General features: G+C 49.6%; 1 protein-coding gene across 1 annotated transcript in view; it reads right to left on the reverse strand.

The window, feature by feature from the left end:
* The window catches only part of LOC116948534 (uncharacterized), a 117,197-nt gene that overhangs the window by 68,067 nt on the left and 29,373 nt on the right, over nt 1–19,757 (reverse strand). Inside the window, exon 2 of the mRNA XM_076071585.1 lies at nt 6,216–6,266. Within this exon, the coding sequence (XP_075927700.1) occupies nt 6,216–6,266 (51 nt within the window). The remainder of the gene's footprint in view (nt 1–6,215; nt 6,267–19,757) is intronic.

Below are 19,757 nucleotides of genomic sequence, written 5' to 3' on the forward strand. Positions count from 1 at the left end.
CACACAGAGTGACACATACACAGTGACACACACAGTGACACACACACACAGTGACACACGCACACAGTGAGACATACACAGTGACACACACACAGTGACACGCACACAGTGACACACACAGTGACACACACACTGTGACACACATACACTGTGACACACGCACACAGTGACACACACACACTGTGACACACACACAGTGACACACACACAGTGACACACACACACTGTGACACACACACACACAGTGACACACACAGTGACACACACCCACAGTTACACACACAGTGGCACACACACAGTGACACACCCACAGTTACACACACAGTGACACACACACAGTGACCACCTACACTATCGCTCCCACACACTTGCTCGCTCTGCAGAACAGAGGGGAGAGAGACAGAGAGACAGAGAGAGACAGAGACAGAGAGACAGAGAGAGAGAGACAGAGAGACAGAGTGTGTACGTACAGATTCCACGCAGAGAGCCACCCAACCCGGTAATCGAACCCAGGCCGCTCCTTGCTGTGAAGCACGCTAGCCACCACCACAGCACCACCACCACTGTTGTTGTTGTTATTGTTGTTGTTGTTTACCTGCTCAAGCTCTGTCAGCGTCACCCAATCTTTGACCCCCACCGCCTCCTCCTTTCACGTGTAAATGAGAGCACCACCCCCTCCTCCGTCCCCTGCCTAATCTCACTGTTGTTGTTGTTGTTGTTTCTGATGGAGGAGGGGGTGGCGGGGGGTGAGCGGGCTGGGGGAGGTGGAGTAGGAGGGAGGAGTGGGAGGGTCGCCACGGCAACCACAATCCCATCACTGCTGGATGATTGTTGCCGTGACGACCGAGCAGACAGCCAAATGTTGTCCTGCATACAGACTCCTTCGTAACCGCCCTCTTGGAAACACGCTGGATAGGTTACCATGGAAACACCCTGGATAGGTTACCATGGAAACACCCTGGATAGGTTACCATGGAAACACCCTGGATAGGTTACCATGGAAACACCCTGCATAGGTTACCATGGAAACACCCTGGATAGGTTACCATAGAAACACCCTGGATAGGTTACCATAGAAACACCCTGGATAGATTACCATGGAAACACCCTGGATAGGTTACCATGGAAACACCCTGGATAGGTTACCATGGAAACACCCTGGATAGGTTACCATAGAAACACCTCAACCAATTACCATGGAAAGACCCCAGACCAGACAACATGGAAACACCCTGGATAGGTTACCATGGAAACACCCTGGATAGGTTACCATGGAAACATCCTGGATAGGTTACCATGGAAACACCCTGGATAGGTTACCATAGACACACCCTGGACCAGTCACCATGGAAAGACCCCAGACCAGCTACCATGTAAACACCCTAGACCGGCTTACCACGGCAATATCCTGAAATACAGTAGTTGCCATAGAAACACACTGCACCGGTTACCATGGGAGTATGCGTGTGGCATGTCTCTGTGTGTGTGTCTGCGTGTGTCTCTTGTGCGTCTAGCTTTATTTTCATTAAGAACTAAGAACGCTCCTGGACAGGTGGGAGGCGGTCGCCCTCGATCACCGGCGGAGGGTTGAGGAGCGACGCTCAAGACAACGATCGGCACGCCGAGTGGCTAGAACGCAGCGAGGTGGCATGGTATGGGGGCACAGCTGGTGGTGCGTCTCACAGCCATCCCAGCCAACCCGTAGCACCTGGAGCTGTCCCGCGGATAGCTCAGAGGATTCCTTCAGTCGACAATAAAGACGCTGATTCTGCCTTCGACGCTTCGCGTGGCCTCAAAGGTGCATCCAGTCCGGCGCAAGCGCTGTGGTGATGTCACCGGCACTTAGTGGCGGACGCCAGCTGTTGTTATTATTGTCTGGCAAAACAAACGTGACCTCGATGATTGTCAGGCGGTCACACTGTGGTGTGTGATGGTCACGTGGTCACACTGTGGTGTGTGATTGTCACGTGGTCATACTGTGGTGTGTGATTGTCAGGCGGTCACGCTGTGGTGTGTGATTGTCACGTGGTCATACTGTGGTGTGTGATTGTCACGTGGTCATACTGTGGTGTGTGATTGTCAGGTGGTCATACTGTGGTGTGTGATTGTCACGTGGTCATACTGTGGTGTGTGATTGTCAGGCGGTCACGCTGTGGTGCGTGATTGTCAGGCGGTCACACTGTGGTGTGTGATTGTCACGTGGTCATACTGTGGTGTGTGATTGTCAGGCGGTCACGCTGTGGTGCGTGATTGTCAGGCGGTCACACTGTGGTGTGTGATTGTCAGGTGGTCACACTGTGGTGTGTGATTGTCAGGCGGTCACGCTGTGGTGTGTGATTGTCACGTGGTCATACTGTGGTGTGTGATTGTCACGTGGTCATACTGTGGTGTGTGATTGTCAGGCGGTCATACTGTGGTGTGTGATTGTCACGTGGTCATACTGTGGTGTGTGATTGTCAGGCGGTCATACTGTGGTGTGTGATTGTCACGTGGTCATACTGTGGTGTGTGATTGTCACGTGGTCATACTGTGGTGTGTGATTGTCAGGCGGTCACACTGTGTTGTGTGATTGTCAGGTGGTCACACTGTGGTGTGTGATTGTCAGGCGGTCACACTGTGGTGTGTGATTGTCACGTGGTCATACTGTGGTGTGTGATTGTCACGTGGTCATACTGTGGTGTGATTGTCACGTGGTCATACTGTGGTGTGTGATTGTCAGGCGGTCATACTGTGGTGTGTGATTGTCAGGCGGTCACACTGTGGTGTGTGATTGTCACGTGGTCATACTGTGGTGTGTGATTGTTAGGCGGTCACGCTGTGGTGTGTGATTGTCACGTGGTCATACTGTGGTGTGTGATTGTCAGGCGGTCACGCTGTGGTGTGTGATTGTCACGTGGTCATACTGTGGTGTGTGATTGTCAGGCGGTCATACTGTGGTGTGTGATTGTCACGTGGTCATACTGTGGTGTGTGATTGTCAGGTGGTCATACTGTGGTGTGTGATTGTCACGTGGTCATACTGTGGTGTGTGATTGTCAGGCGGTCACGCTGTGGTGTGTGATTGTCACGTGGTCATACTGTGGTGTGTGATTGTCACGTGGTCATACTGTGGTGTGTGATTGTCAGGCGGTCATACTGTGGTGTGTGATTGTCAGGCGGTCATACTGTGGTGTGTGATTGTCACGTGGTCATACTGTGGTGTGTGATTGCCACGTGGTCATACTGTGGTGTGTGATTGTCAGGCGGTCACACTGTGTTGTGTGATTGTCAGGTGGTCACACTGTGGTGTGTGATTGTCAGGCGGTCACACTGTGGTGTGTGATTGTCACGTGGTCATACTGTGGTGTGTGATTGTCACGTGGTCATACTGTGGTGTGATTGTCACGTGGTCATACTGTGGTGTGTGATTGTCAGGCGGTCATACTGTGGTGTGTGATTGTCAGGCGGTCACACTGTGGTGTGTGATTGTCACGTGGTCATACTGTGGTGTGTGATTGTTAGGCGGTCACACTGTGGTGTGTGATTGTCACGTGGTCATACTGTGGTGTGTGATTGTCAGGCGGTCACACTGTGGTGTGTGATTGTCAGGTGGACATACTGTGGTGTGTGATTGTCAGGTGGTCATACTGTGGTGTGTGATTGTCAGGCGGACATACTGTGGTGTGTGATTGTCAGGTGGTCATACTGTGGTGTGTGATTGTCACGTGGTCATACTGTGGTGTGTGATTGTCACGTGGTCACACTGTGGTGTGTGATTGTCAGGTGGTCATACTGTGGTGTGTGATTGTCACGTGGTCATACTGTGGTGTGTGATTGTCACGTGGTCATACTGTGGTGTGTGATTATCAGGCGGTCACACTGTGGTGTGTGATTGTCAGTCGGTCATACTGTGGTGTGTGATTGTCACGTGGTCATACTGTGGTGTGATTGTCAGGTGGTCACACTGTGGTGTGTGATTGTCAGGTGGTCATACTTTGGTGTGATTGTCAGGCTGTCATACTGTGGTGTGTGATTGTCAGGTGGTTATACTGTGGCGTGTTGTGATCAATGCCATTGAAGCAAGACTGATGGGTCACGTGGCACGTCTATGGCCTCCTGCCCCTGGTGTTGGCTAAGGTGGAGTCTTCCTGTTGGGTGACATCAATGCCCGAGTGGGTCATGACACAGGTACCTGGGCCAGAGTTACTAGAAGGCATGGGCAGGATCAGCGCAATAACAACGGCAGGAAGCTGCTAAACGTCTGTGCAGCCCATGGGCTTGTAATCAACGACGCGCTGTTCCGGCATCGGCACATCCACACAGAATCATGGATGCACGCTGGGTCTAAGCAAGAACATCTGCTGGACAATATAGTGACGGAACAGGGGATGCGGGCCCATGTCCTTGAAGCCAGGACCGATCGTGTATCTGATCTGCTCACTGAAACATCGGCCTGTCATCTGTAAGATGCGCCTGCCATTCATCCACTGCGGTGTTTGGTGTCCACTGAGCCACGCATTCAAACCCACAGTGGCCTGGTCTCGGCTCGCTGAGGTTGGCATCGTCCCTACTCACCCCCCCCCCACTCTCTTCCTGATGCCAAAGGAAAATGTGTCAGGTTTCAGGACTGTGGCTCATGCAGCTGCCATGGCTGCAATGGGTACGCAGTCCAGACCTCCCCCAGAGACCCTGGCTGATAAAGGAGGCGTTCCGGCTGGCTGAGAGAAAGTGACAGCATCTCACGTCCCAATGTGAGAAGTCTCACCGCAGCATTCGCTCGAAGGTTCGGAGAGCCGTGCGGCGCTGCGAGGATGAGTGGCGGTCGTGGGTTGCCGAGGAGACGGAAGACGCCTCAGTAGCTCGCGGTCACGAATCGCTCTTTGACTCCATCATAAACATTACTGCCCTCAAGGGGGCAGAGTGGTGATCCGATATCCAACCCCCAGGGCGCTGCTCTGCGAGTTTGTGGACATCTTGGGGGGAGGGGAAACCCTTCAGCTCAAACATCGTGGGGGGGGGGGCAAGGTGGGGTTGACCCTGCTGGGGCTGTTGTGCCTCAAACACTGGAGGAGGCAGCCAACTCCGTGTGAGCGACTGGCCGATGTGGCATCTGTTGGGGAAGCGTGAAGGGCGATCCAGAGCCTGAGATGGGGTAATGGGGCAGGGATGGCCTCTCAAGCGAACTGCTGAGGGAGGGTGGCGCTTGTGTGCGGGCTGCCCGATGTGACGTCATCACAACCGTCTGGACAGATTGCAAGGATGCCTTGGTGGGGTTCCCCTATTTAAGGAGGGGGACTGCACTGATTGTAAAAAGAAAAAAACCGACCGGGTCAGTTCGATGGCCAGCGTGCCGGGAAAGGTCCTGGAAAGGATTACTGAACATCAACCCGTCACTAGGCTGAGGAGAGACTTCCGGAACCCCCGTGTAGCTTCAGGCCGGTGCGTTCTCGCACTTACACCATATTCTCTGTCTGCTAAAGCAGAGGTGTGGGGAGTTTCAACAGGGCCTACATCTCTGCTATATTTACCTGGTCAAGACCTTTGATACCATCAATAGTCCAACAAGCTGGTTTATTTTTCGTGATTTTGGGGCCCCTGAACCTTACTCTTTGGTTCTATTCGGTAAAGTCACGTAAAAAACAACAAAAAATTCACGACGTTTCGGCCACAACACAAGTGGCCTTCATTGAGGACCTTCATGATGGTGGGCAGGCACGGGTAAAATTGTGTGCCCATTAGTCACCTTGGCATGCGACAGGAATTTCAACCGACCCTATACCTGGGCAGTGTGCTTATTACCAGATTCGGTTTGGCAGCACATGTTCCATTGTGAATGAACAGAGCGGCATTATCTTTCCATCAGCTGCATAATGCTGTGTGGAAGCTACCTGGTCTGTCACTCCACACGAAGCTCAGGGTCTTCTCGGCCACGGTCATGCCCTCCATTCTCTAAACCTGTGAAACGTGGACCCTTCTAAAGGAATATCTCCGCACCGGTTTGAAACATACAGGCTGGCCTGCCTACTATCCATACAGCCACTTTGCAGCGAATGGCGGCTGTTGTTGTTGTTGTTGTTGTCTATGGAGGGAACAATTGGATATGTATGGTGCGAAAGAAGTTCAACACACATACATGTACATAGGAGTAGACAAACGCGACCGGGCATGGTGCTGTTCAGGCTATATGAGGGATCTCAGCCTTTGCGTGGGTGTGTGTATGTTGCGCTGTATTCTCACCGTTCACGCAGACCTCCCAGGAGGAACACAGCTCGCGATCAAACAAGCAGCCTGGGGGGTGGGGGGGTAGAAGGGGGAAGGGAGACACAGGGAGAGAGGGAGACACAGGGAGACACAGGGAGAGAGGGAGACACGGGGAGACACAGGGAGAGAGGGAGACACGGGGAGACACAGGGAGAGAGGGAGACAGGGAGAGAGGGAGACAGGGAGAGAGGGAGACACAGGGAGACACGGGGAGAGAGGGAGACACAGGGAGACAGGGAGACAGGGGGAGAGAGACACAGGGAGACACAGGGAGAGAGGGAGACAGGGAGAGAGGGAGACAGGGAGAGAGGGAGACACAGGGAGACACGGGGAGAGAGGGAGACACAGGGAGACAGGGAGACAGGGGGAGAGAGACACAGGGAGACACAGGGAGAGAGGGAGACAGGGAGAGAGGGAGACACAGGGAGACACAGGGAGAGAGGGAGACACAGGGAGACACAGGGAGACACAGGGAGAGAGGGAGACACAGGGAGACACGGGGAGAGAGGGAGACACGGGGAGACACGGGGAGAGAGGGAGACACAGGGAGAGAGGGAGACACAGGGAGACAGGGAGAGAGGGAGACACAGGGAGACACAGGGAGAGAGGGAGACAGGGAGAGAGGGAGACACAGGGAGAGAGGGAGACACAGGGAGACACAGGGAGAGAGGGAGACACAGGGAGACACAGGGAGAGAGGGAGACACAGGGAGACACAGGGAGAGAGGGAGACAGGAGGACACAGGGAGAGAGGGAGACACAGGGAGAGAGGGAGACAGGGAGAGAGGGAGACACAGGGAGACACGGGGAGAGAGGGAGACACAGGGAGACACAGGGAGACAGGGAGACAGGGGGAGAGAGACACAGGGAGACACAGGGAGAGAGGGAGGCAGGGAGACACAGGGAGAGAGGGAGACACAGGGAGACACAGGGAGACACAGGGAGAGAGGGGAGACACAGGGAGACACGGGGAGACACAGGGAGAGAGGGAGACACGGGGAGACACGGGGAGAGAGGGAGACACAGGGAGACAGGGGGACACAAGGAGAAAGATTAACTCCGCAGACAGCTCCATCATCATCATCATGAGCAGCAGCAGGAGGATCCATGATGAATCCCCTGCTGGACCAAGGCCTCCCCAACCCGCCGCAAGGCACGGTATCCGCTCCCCGCTCTCGTAGAGAGAGGTGCAGACGACTCAGAGGCGTCAGTGTGTGGATGCTGAACGCTGCGCTACGAACCCGGCGACCCGGGATCGATTCACGCTCACGGCCAACACCGGTGACGATTACATGAACCGATCCTGGGACTCCGCCTAGGTCGACTCAGCCTCAAATGAGTACCTGGTGCAATGTGGAAACATCGCCACTGGGGAGACAAAGGCGGAACGGGCGTGGTGCTGGCCACCCACCCCCTCGTTTTGCCGTGCCGGCCTTCACAGGAACGGCAGCTCACTAACAGCACTTGCCCCAACAGTCTGCTAAGGCCACACGGGGGACCTGGATCTTTGTTGATCTTCTTTCGCGCCGTACGTAGCCAACCATGCTGATCGGAGGTTCGGGGGACGGCCGACAAACTAAACGCAGCAATCCGTTCTGAAGAAACGCGTTTCAACCCAGCACCTGCAGGCGGTCACGGCATCTTTGTCCGATGGTTATCCAAATCGTCTGCTGCGAGCATGCCCAGAGTTGGTGCGCTGCTGATGCTGCTGCTGCTGCTTGAAACCATAGAGGAGCCGGGGAGGCAGCAGAACGTTGCAGCCGCTTGGTGGTGAGGAGCCGCCACGAGCAACAATTGCCGAAGCACTGTGGTCCTCGATGCGTTATGGTGTTCATGGGCCAAGCGTTTGGATGTGGAAACCGGAGCATCCAAAAGAAAAACCCCCAACGCGTGCGAGGGGGAAACGCTCTACGAAGATATTTTGTTATTTGACCAGGTGTGGCTCACTGAGCTATGCAGCTGTTGTTCAGAAGCGACGTGGCTTCGACTGACGGCTCAACGAAGTGGCTCGTCACGTGGAAATGTGTGGCAGCTGAACACTCTAAACACTCTAAACGCGTGGTGATGTTCACTCTAAACACTCTAAACACTATAAACACTCTAAACAATTTAAACACTCTAAACGCTCTAAACACTCTCAACACTCTAAACAATTTAAACACTCTAAACACTCTAAACGCGTGGTGATGTTCACTCTAAGTGTGTGCAGCTAAACACTCTAAACACTCTAGACACGTGGTGATGTTCACGCTAAACACTCTAAACACTCTAAACGCGTGGTGATGTTCACTCTAAATGTGTGCAGCTAAACACTCTAAACACTCTAAAGACTATAAACACTCTAAACACTCTAAACGCGTGGTGATGTTCCCTCTAAATGTGTGCAGCTAAACACTCTAAACACTATAAACACTCTAAACACGTGGTGATGTTGACTCTAAACACTCTAAACGCGTGGTGATGTTCACTAAACACTCTAAACACTCTAAACGGGTGGTGATGTTCACTCTAAACACTCTAAACGCGTGGTGATGTTCACTCTAAATGTGTGGCAGCTGAACACTCTAAACACTATAAACACTCTAAACACGTGGTGATGTTCACTATAAACACTCTAAACGGGTGGTGATGTTCACTCTAAACACTCTAAACACGTGGTGATGTTCACTATAAACACTCTAAACACTCTAAACGCGTGGTGATGTTCATTCTAAACACTCTAAACACTCTAAACGCGTGGTGATGTTCACTCTAAACACTCTAAACACGTGGTGATGTTCACTCTAAACACTCTAAACACTCTAAACGCGTGGTGATGTTCATTCTAAACACTCTAAACACTCTAAACGCGTGGTGATGTTCACTCTAAACACTCTAAACACTCTAAACGCGTGGTGATGTTCATTCTAAACACTCTAAACACTCTAAACGGGTGGTGATGTTCATTCTAAACACTCTAAACGCTCTAAACACTCTAAACGCATGGTGATGTTCACTCTAAACACTCTAAACGGGTGGTGCTGTTCACTCTAAACACTCTAAACACTCTAAACGCGTGGTGATGTTCACGATAAACACTCTAAACACTCTAAACACACTAAACACTCTAAACACTCTAAACACTCTAAACGCGTGGTGATGTTCACTCTAAACACTCTAAACACTCTAAACGGGTGGTGCTGTTCACTCTAAACACTCTAAACACTCTAAACGCGTGGTGATGTTCACGCTAAACACACTAAACACTCTAAACACTCTAAACGCGTGGTGATGTTCACTCTAAACACTCTAAACACTCTAAACGGGTGGTGCTGTTCACTCTAAACACTCTAAACACTCTAAACGCGTGGTGATGTTCACGCTTAACACTCTAAACACTCTAAACACACTAAACACTCTAAACACTCTAAACACGTGGTGATGTTCACGCTAAACACTCTAAACACTCTAAACACACTAAACACTCTAAACACTCTAAACACTCTAAACGCGTGGTGATGTTCACTCTAAACACTCTAAACACTCTAAACGCGTGGTGATGTTCACTCTAAACACTCTAAACACTCTAAACACGTGGTGATGTTCACTCTAAACACTCTAAACACTCTAAACGCGTGGTGATGTTCATTCTAAACACTCTAAACACTCTAAACGCGTGGTGATGTTCACTCTAAACACTCTAAACACTCTAAACGGGTGGTGATGTTCATTCTAAACACTCTAAACGCTCTAAACACTCTAAACGCGTGGTGATGTTCACTCTAAACACTCTAAACACTCTAAACGGGTGGTGCTGTTCACTCTAAACACTCTAAACACTCTAAACGCGTGGTGATGTTCACGCTAAACACTCTAAACACACTAAACACTCTAAACACTCTAAACACTCTAAACGCGTGGTGATGTTCACTCTAAACACTATAAACACTCTAAACGGGTGGTGCTGTTCACTCTAAACACTCTAAACGCGTGGTGATGTTCACGCTAAACACTCTAAACACTCTAAACACACTAAACACACTAAACACTCTAAACGCGTGGTGATGTTCACTCTAAACACTCTAAACACTCTAAACGCGTGGTGATGTTCACGCTAAACACTCTAAACACACTAAACACACTAAACACTCTAAACACACTAAACACACTAAACACTCTAAACACTCTAAACACACTAAACACTCTAAACGCGTGGTGATGTTCACTCTAAACACTCTAAACGGGTGGTGCTGTTCACTCTAAACACTCTAAACGCGTGGTGATGTTCACGCTAAACACACTAAACACTCTAAACACTCTAAACGCGTGGTGATGTTCACTCTAAACACTCTAAACACTCTAAACACTCTAAACGGGTGGTGCTGTTCACTCTAAACACTCTAAACGCGTGGTGATGTTCACGCTTAACACTCTAAACACTCTAAACACACTAAACACTCTAAACACTCTAAACACTCTAAACGCGTGGTGATGTTCACGCTAAACACTCTAAACACTTTAAACACACTAAACACTCTAAACACTCTAAACACTCTAAACGCGTGGTGATGTTCACTCTAAACACTCTAAACACTCTAAACGCGTGGTGATGTTCACGCTAAACACTCTAAACACTCTAAACACACTAAACACTCTAAACACTCTAAACACTCTAAACGCGTGGTGATGTTCACTCTAAACACTCTAAACACTCTAAACGCGTGGTGATGTTCATTCTAAACACTCTAAACACTCTAAACGCGTGGTGATGTTCACTCTAAACACTCTAAACACTCTAAACGGGTGGTGATGTTCATTCTAAACACTCTAAACGCTCTAAACACTCTAAACGCGTGGTGATGTTCACTCTAAACACTCTAAACACTCTAAACGGGTGGTGCTGTTCACTCTAAACACTCTAAACACTCTAAACGCGTGGTGATGTTCACGCTAAACACTCTAAACACACTAAACACTCTAAACACTCTAAACACTCTAAACGCGTGGTGATGTTCACTCTAAACACTCTAAACACTCTAAACGGGTGGTGCTGTTCACACTAAACACTCTAAACACTCTAAACGCGTGGTGATGTTCACGCTAAACACTCTAAACACACTAAACACACTAAACACTCTAAACGCGTGGTGATGTTCACTCTAAACACTCTAAATACTCTAAACGCGTGGTGATGTTCACGCTAAACACTCTAAACACACTAAACACACTAAACACACTAAACACTCTAAACACACTAAACACACTAAACACTCTAAACACTCTAAACACACTAAACACTCTAAACGCGTGGTGATGTTCACTCTAAACACTCTAAACACTCTAAACGCGTGGTGATGTTCACGCTAAACACTCTAAACACACTAAACACTCTAAACACTCTAAACGCGTGGTGATGTTCACTCTAAACACTCTAAACACTTTAAACGGGTGGTGCTGTTCACTCTAAACACTCTAAACACTCTAAACGCGTGGTGATGTTCACGCTAAACACTCTAAACACTCTAAACACACTAAACACTCTAAACACTCTAAACACTCTAAACGCGTGGTGATGTTCACTCTAAACACTCTAAACGGGTGGTGCTGTTCACTCTAAACACTCTAAACACTCTAAACGCGTGGTGATGTTCACGCTAAACACTCTAAACACTCTAAACACACTAAACACTCTAAACACTCTAAACACTCTAAACGCGTGGTGATGTTCACTCTAAACACTCTAAACACTCTAAACGCGTGGTGATGTTCACTCTAAACACTCTAAACACTCTAAACACGTGGTGATGTTCACTCTAAACACTCTAAACGCGTGGTGATGTTCACTCTAAACACTCTAAACGGGTGGTGATGTTCATTCTAAACACTCTAAACGCTCTAAACACTCTAAACGCGTGGTGATGTTCACTCTAAACACTCTAAACACTCTAAACGGGTGGTGCTGTTCACTCTAAACACTATAAACACTCTAAACGCGTGGTGATGTTCACGCTAAACACTCTAAACACTCTAAACACACTAAACACTCTAAACACTCTAAACACTCTAAACACTCTAAACGCGTGGTGATGTTCACTCTAAACACTCTAAACACTCTAAACGCGTGGTGATGTTCACGCTAAACACTCTAAACACTCTAAACACACTAAACACTCTAAACACTCTAAACGCGTGGTGATGTTCACTCTAAACACTCTAAACACTCTAAACGGGTGGTGCTGTTCACTCTAAACACTCTAAACGCGTGGTGATGTTCACGCTAAACACTCTAAACACTCTAAACACACTAAACACTCTAAACACTCTAAACACTCTAAACGCGTGGTGATGTTCACTCTAAACACTCTAAACACTCTAAACACTCTAAACGGGTGGTGCTGTTCACTCTAAACACTCTAAACGCGTGGTGATGTTCACGCTAAACACTCTAACCACTCTAAACACACTAAACACTCTAAACACTCTAAACACTCTAAACGCGTGGTGATGCTCACTCTAAACACTCTAAACGCGTGGTGATGTTCACTCTAAACACTCTAAACACACTAAACACTCTAAACACTCTAAACTCTCTAAACGCGTGGTGATGTTCACTCTAAACACTCTAAACACACTAAACACTCTAAACACTCTAAACACACTAAACACTCTAAACACTCTAAACACATTAAACACTCTAAACACACTAAACACACTAAACACTCTAAACACACTAAACACACTAAACACTCTAAACACTCTAAACACACTAAACACTCTAAACGCGTGGTGATGTTCACTCTAAACACTCTAAACACTCTAAAGGCGTGGTGATGTTCACTCTAAACACTCTAAACACTCTAAACACTCTAAACGCGTGGTGATGTTCACTCTAAACACTCTAAACACACTAAACACTCTAAACACTCTAAACACTCTAAACGCGTGGTGATGTTCACGCTAAACACTCTAAACACTCTAAACACACTAAACACTCTAAACACTCTAAACACTCTAAACGCGTGGTGATGTTCACTCTAAACACTCTAAACACACTAAACACTCTAAACACTCTAAACACTCTAAACGCGTGGTGATGTTCACTCTAAACACTCTAAACACTTTAAACGCGTGGTGATGTTCACTCTAAATGTGTGGCAGCTAAACACTCTAAACACTTTAAACACGTGGTGATGTTCACTCTAAATGTGTGCAGCTAAACACTCTAAACACTCTAAACGCGTGGTGATGTTCACTCTAAATGTGGAGGGAAAAACCGGTGGACCTGGAGAGCGGCTTCCACTCACACATCAGAGCGGCTTCCACCCACACATCACAGCGGCTTCCACCCACACATCAGAGCAACTTCCACCCACACATCAGAGCGACTTCCACCCACACAGAGCGACTTCCACCCACACATCACAGCGGCTTCCACCCACACATCAGAGCGGCTTCCACCCACACATCAGAGCAGCTTCCACCCACACATTATAGCGGCTTCCACCCACACATCAGAGCGGCTTCCACCCACACATTATAGCGGCTTCCACCCACACATCACAGCGGCTTCCACCCACACAGAGTGGCTTCCACCCACACATCACAGCGGCTTCCATCCACACATTATAGCGGCTTCCACCCACACATTATAGCGGCTTCCACCCACACATTACAGCGGCTTCCACCCACACATCAGAGCGGCTTCCACCCACACATCAGAGCGGCTTCCACCCACACATTATAGCGGCTTCCACCCACACATCATAGCGGCTTCCACCCACAAAGAGCGGCTTCCACCCACACATTATAGCGGCCTCCACCCACACATTATAGCGGCTTCCACCCACAAAGAGCGGCTTCCACCCACACATTATAGCAGCTTCCACCCACACAGAGTGGCTTCCACCCACACATCAGAGTGGCTTCCAGCCACACAAAGTGGCTTCCACCCACACATTATAGCAGCTTCCACCCACACAGAGTGGCTTCCACCCACACATCACAGCGGCTTCCACCCACACATCAGAGCGGCTTCCACCCACACATCACAGCGGCTTCCACCCACAAAGAGTGGCTTCCACCCACACATCAGAGCGGCTTCCACCCACACATCACAGCGGCTTCCACCCACACATCAGAGCGGCTTCCACCCACACATCAGAGCGGCTTCCACCCACACATCAGAGCGGCTTCCACCCACACATCAGAGCGGCTTCCACCCACACATCACAGCGGCTTCCACCCACACGTCACAGAGGTCTCCAGCCCCACACGAGTGCGCTGGGCGATGACCTCCCCTCACCGTGTCCGGCACAGCGTGGGGCTACCTGACCATACTTCACCGCCCTGGTCAGCAGCGGTCGGCGCAGTGCTTGGCTAAGCGATGAAGCTCAGGCCGGTTCGGTCGTCACTGCCCATTGACGTTGGCTGTGACCTGGGCTCGAACCGGGGCTCTTGGGGCTATCGTGGGGCTTCATTTCTTAATTTCGGCCGGAGCTGTTCAGTGCTGCTGCTGCCCCGGGCTGAGAGCCGAGGGCACGAACCACTGCATCATCACCGCTGGACGAGTCTCAACTGGCGCCGTCCGCAGCAATGCCCCGCTCAAAGGAAACGTTGGCCGTGGGCGACGGTTCGGGCTAGGGCCCTTCTTCACATGCTCATTCCATTCACTGAATTGAAGAAGGGCCTTTGCACGAAACGTCGCTTACCATACATCGTTCTCTTGAAGGCAACACACGCACGGGGCGGTGACGCGGTGCGTGTGTCCTATTAGCACGGTTGGCTACGTACGGTGCGAAAGAAGTTCAACATTCATACAGCCTGCCTCTGACGAAGCAGCCGTCTCGCCTCCCCCCTCGCCACACATCTCTGATTAATAATCAGTGCACGGAGAGCGAGCAGCCCACTCATCCCATCCTCCCTCTCTCTCTCAGTCTCTCTCCATGTCCCTCCATGTGTCAATGTTTCTCTCTCTCTCTATCAGTCTGAATATCTCTCTCCGTCTCTCTCTGTCCCTTCTTCTTTCCCCGTGTCTGCACCACTCTCTCCATCTCTTTCCCTCCCTGTCTGCCTCTCAATATCTTTGCCCACCCCTCTCTCCCTGTCTGCCTCTCTCCCTGTCTCTGCCCTGTCAGTTTCCTGGTCTCCATCTTATCTGTTGTCTCTGTATATGTCTCTCTGTCTCTCTCTCCATCTTTCTCTCCGTCTCTCTTCCCCCCCTTCTCCCTCTGCGCATCTCCTGTCTCTCTGTGTCACCGCCTCTGCCCACCGCCTGTCTCTCACGCCTTCGCCTGCCTTTCCAAGTCACGAACGATTCACGAACCATTCACAAACCCCGTGTACACAAAAGCACTCAGCCCAATGTGAATTTTTGGCAAAAGAGAAAAGAACATCATCAGCTCCTGAAGCGGTGCATCACGGTCCTCGTTGTCAGTCCGCCTCGCCGCCCTCCAATCTCCTCCGTCCCTAATCAGGCTGCAGGGTGGAAGCACTTTGACCGCGCTCGCTCCTCACAGTAAGAAGGGGCCTGGGTTCGATTCCTGACTTGGGTTGCCTCTCTGTGTAGAGTTTGTAGACTACCACTACACTCACTCAGCTTAAGAACCAGACTACAGTTTACATTGTAGACTTCCAGTACACTCACCAAACTTAATAACCAGGCTACAGTCTACATTATAGACTACCAGTACACTCACCAAACTTAACAACCATTGCTACAGTCTACATTATAGACTGCCAGTACACTCACCAAACTTAATAACCGCAAATCACTCCATTTAGAGCACGCAGCAGCAGCAGCATCGCCACACGAATGCAAAACACTTCGCAGGACCTTCCTGGAGAACAGACGGCGAGTCTCGCGAGTCTTTCCGGGGTATACAAGTGGTATGATAATGATAACAGCGGCAATCTTGTAAACGTGTGTGTATGTGTGTGTGTGTTATGTGTGTATGTGTGTGTATGTGTGTGTGAGCATTTCTGTGAGGTCCTGGGGGAGGGGAAATCCCTCAGCCTGGAAAACAACGTGGCACAAAGTGGGGATGACCCTGCTGAGGCTCCGGTGCCTCAAATATTGGAAGAAGTCACCCCCTGTGAGTGGCTGGCTGAGGTGCCATCTGTTGAAGAAGTACTGAAGGCGATCCGGAGTCTGAGACCAGGAAAGGCACCGGGCAGAGATGATCTCTCAAGCGAAATGCTGAGGGAGGGTGGCGTTTGTGCACAGACTGCCCTATATGACATCATAACAACAGTCTGGACCACTGGACGGGTTCCGCAGGATTGGAAGGATGCTCTGGTGGTCCCCCTTTTTAAGAAGGGGGACCGCACAGACTGTAACAACTACAGGGGCATCTCACTCCTCAGTGTGCCGGAAAAGGTCCTGGCAAGGATTATTCAACATTGCCTTGCCAGGCACGCTGAGGAGAGGCTTGCGGAGCCCCAATGCGGTTTCAGGAAAGGGCGGTCCTGCACAGATGCCATATTTTATATCCGTCTGCTACAGCAGAGGTGTAGGGAATTCCAACAAGCCCTACATCTCTGCTTTATTGACTTGGTCAAGGCCTATGATACCATCAGTTGGCCTGGGCTCTGGGTTGTTCTTCGTGGTTTCGGAGTCCCTGACCCCCTGCTCACGATCATTAAGGACCTTCATGATGGTGAGCGGGCCCGGGTAAAACTACGTGGCCGGGAGTCAGAGCCATTCCCTGTACACCTTGGGGTGCGACAGGGATGTCCTCTGGCTCCCACATTATTTAACATCTATTTTGACCACGTAGTTCGTGAAGCCTTTAATAGCTATACCGGGGGAATCTCCATATGGTACAGATATAATGGGAGGCTGATCGATGCCCGAGTGCGGTCAAGGGATGGGGCTCCCTATTGCTCAACCACGTTATTTATATTTCGATTTAAAGCTTTCGTGACTGCAGGGATTCATCTTCTTGGTTCTTTCGGTAAAGTCGCGTAGAATGGAAACAAAGTAATAAAAATAAAAATAATAAAATAAAATTCTCACGACGTTTCGGCCACAACACAAGTAGCCTTCATCAGGTGAAGAAACAGGTCTGTCCAGAGGACAGCGCTTGAGTGAACGCTGCCAAGCAAAGACCGCGTCTTTTTTAAAGGTGTGTGGGCGGAGTTAATTAGCCTGTTACCCAGCCCCCACCTCCTCAGGAGCGGAGGAGGGTGGTGGCTGGGCACACGAAAACACCAAAAGCAGAGCGACCAAGGTGCGTTGCTCTGTCCTGTGCTGCACCATAACCATGTTATAAACTACACTAATATACAATACAATATTATATAAGCTACGTGGCATAATATCATATCCATAGACAAATTCCACATTTGAGTTATACAATGCGTTACTTTACAATACCCTATACTTTAGACTATCAAATATTTGACTTGTAACATTACACTGTCTTATTCTATGAACCCAACTATATGCCACACTACTGTATATTCACTATGTAATTACGATACTATATATTGCCTTATGAATTATGTTAAACATTACAATGTTATATTATTTATTATTATACCACATGCTGTAACCCTATTATTAACCGTCGTGTGAGAGGTATTAAGGGGCAGTGCCAGCGAATGGACTGCGGTCCGAAGATCACCGTAAAATACAATCAATTAAGAACCGAAATGGTTTCTAACATCTTTCCAATGGTTACTAAGCCAGTAACCATTGGTTGAAATTGTCTCTGTGTTTGTATATGTGGATAGCCTCATGAACGAATCTCTCATGGTAGCCGGATGGCTTGCAGAGAACCTCCGTCTTGGAGAAGACAATGTCATGTGAGCCCACTAAATTATAACAGTGATCTGCCACGGCCGAGGTGTTGGTCCTACCGTGTTTTAAGTCTGCTTTATGTTCACGGATACGGTCCGAGATATGTCGTTTGGTTTCTCCAATGTAGCTGCTACCACAAAGGCAACTTAGTTTGTAAACGCCTGGGTATTGTATGTCTGGAACCACATCTTTTACAGACGGAACCAGATCACGGTATTTTATGTAATGTGTTGAATCGGACCTGGATCTTGTATTTATTCAGGATTTTGGAGATCTTTTTAGTGACCCCTGCAATGTAGGGTAAGGTGATGGTTTTGAGTGGCTCCTCAAGAGGATCCTTCTTCATGAATGGAGTGATGGCTTTGCGGATTGTAACCATTAGCCCTGAGAGCCTGGTGTACGTGCTTGAGTTCACTGGCAATGTGTTCCTGGTCGGAAATGCATTGGGCTCTATGGTATAGAGTCTTGATGAGTGAGTTCTTCTGGGATGGATGGTGGTGGGAATCCGGTTTTAAGTAAGCATCTGTATGGGTAGCTTTCCTGTAGACAGAGTGGCTCATTGAACCATCAGGTCTCCTTTTAATTAAGACATCCAAAAAGGGTAGCTTGCCATCTTTTTCGACCTCCATGGTAAACCTGATGGCTGGGTGTATGGAATTGATGTGGTCTAGGAATTGGTCTAGAGCAGGCTGGTCATGTGGCCAGATGACAAAAGTGTCATCCACGTACCTCTTCCATAAGGTCGGGCGTAGAGTGGCAGTCTGGATGGCGTCAGTTATGGCACAGGACAGAGCAACGCACCTTGGTCGCTCTGCTTTGGTGTTTTCCTGTGCCCAGCCGCCACCCTCCTCCACTCCTGAGGAGGTGGGGGCTGGGTAACATGCTAATTAACTCCGCCCGCACACCTTTAAAAAAGACGCGGTCTTTGCTTGGTAGCGTTCACTCAAGCGCTGTCCACTGGACAGACCTGTTTCTTCACCTGATGAAGGCTACTTGTGTTGTGGCCGAAACGTCATGAAAATTTTATGTTATTGTTTTATTTTTATTACTTTGTTTCCATTCTACGTGACTTTACCGAAAGAACAAAGAAGAAGAAGGCGTTATGGATGCCGATGATTTGGTAATAGCTGCTCATTCAGAGGAGGAGTTGGAGACGCTGCTGCTGAAACCGGAGCGTGCCACTAAGAGATGGGGCCTTACCATCAGCCCCACCAAAACTAAGCACCTGCCTGGGTATTTTGTACCATCGGACACTTCACCCCAACAACTCCCAATCGGTGATGGGGCAGTTGTGGAGAGAGTGGAGAGTTTCCCATACCTGGGCAGTGTGCTTATGACTGGCTCCAGTTTAACAGCAAAGGTCTCACTCCGAATCAGTCGAGCGGCAATATCTTTTCATCGGTTGCGTAACGCTGTGTGGAAGCTACCTGGTCTGTCGCTCCACACTAAGCTTCAGGTCTTCTCAGCCACGGTCATTCCCTCCCTTTTCTACGCTTGCGAAACGTGGACCCCCTTAATAGAACATCTTCGCCGGTTAGAAACATTTAGGCTAGCGTGCCTACGATCCATCCTGGGTTTAACCAGGCTGGATTGTGTGAGGAGCTCACAAATCCTTGAAAGATCTGGGCAAGGTCCCATCGGTGAGCTCCTCCGGCAGGCAAGGCTGCGTTGGCTGGGTCATGTAGCCCGCATGCCCAGCCACCGCATGCCGAAACAGCTTTTGTTTGGCCGAATCGAGGG

This window comes from Petromyzon marinus, chromosome 34 (genome assembly GCF_048934315.1).
Source record: "Petromyzon marinus isolate PM22_M1 ecotype Great Lakes invasive population chromosome 34, UKy_Petmar_22M1.pri1.0, whole genome shotgun sequence".
NCBI classification, from domain to species: domain Eukaryota; kingdom Metazoa; phylum Chordata; class Hyperoartia; order Petromyzontiformes; family Petromyzontidae; genus Petromyzon; species Petromyzon marinus.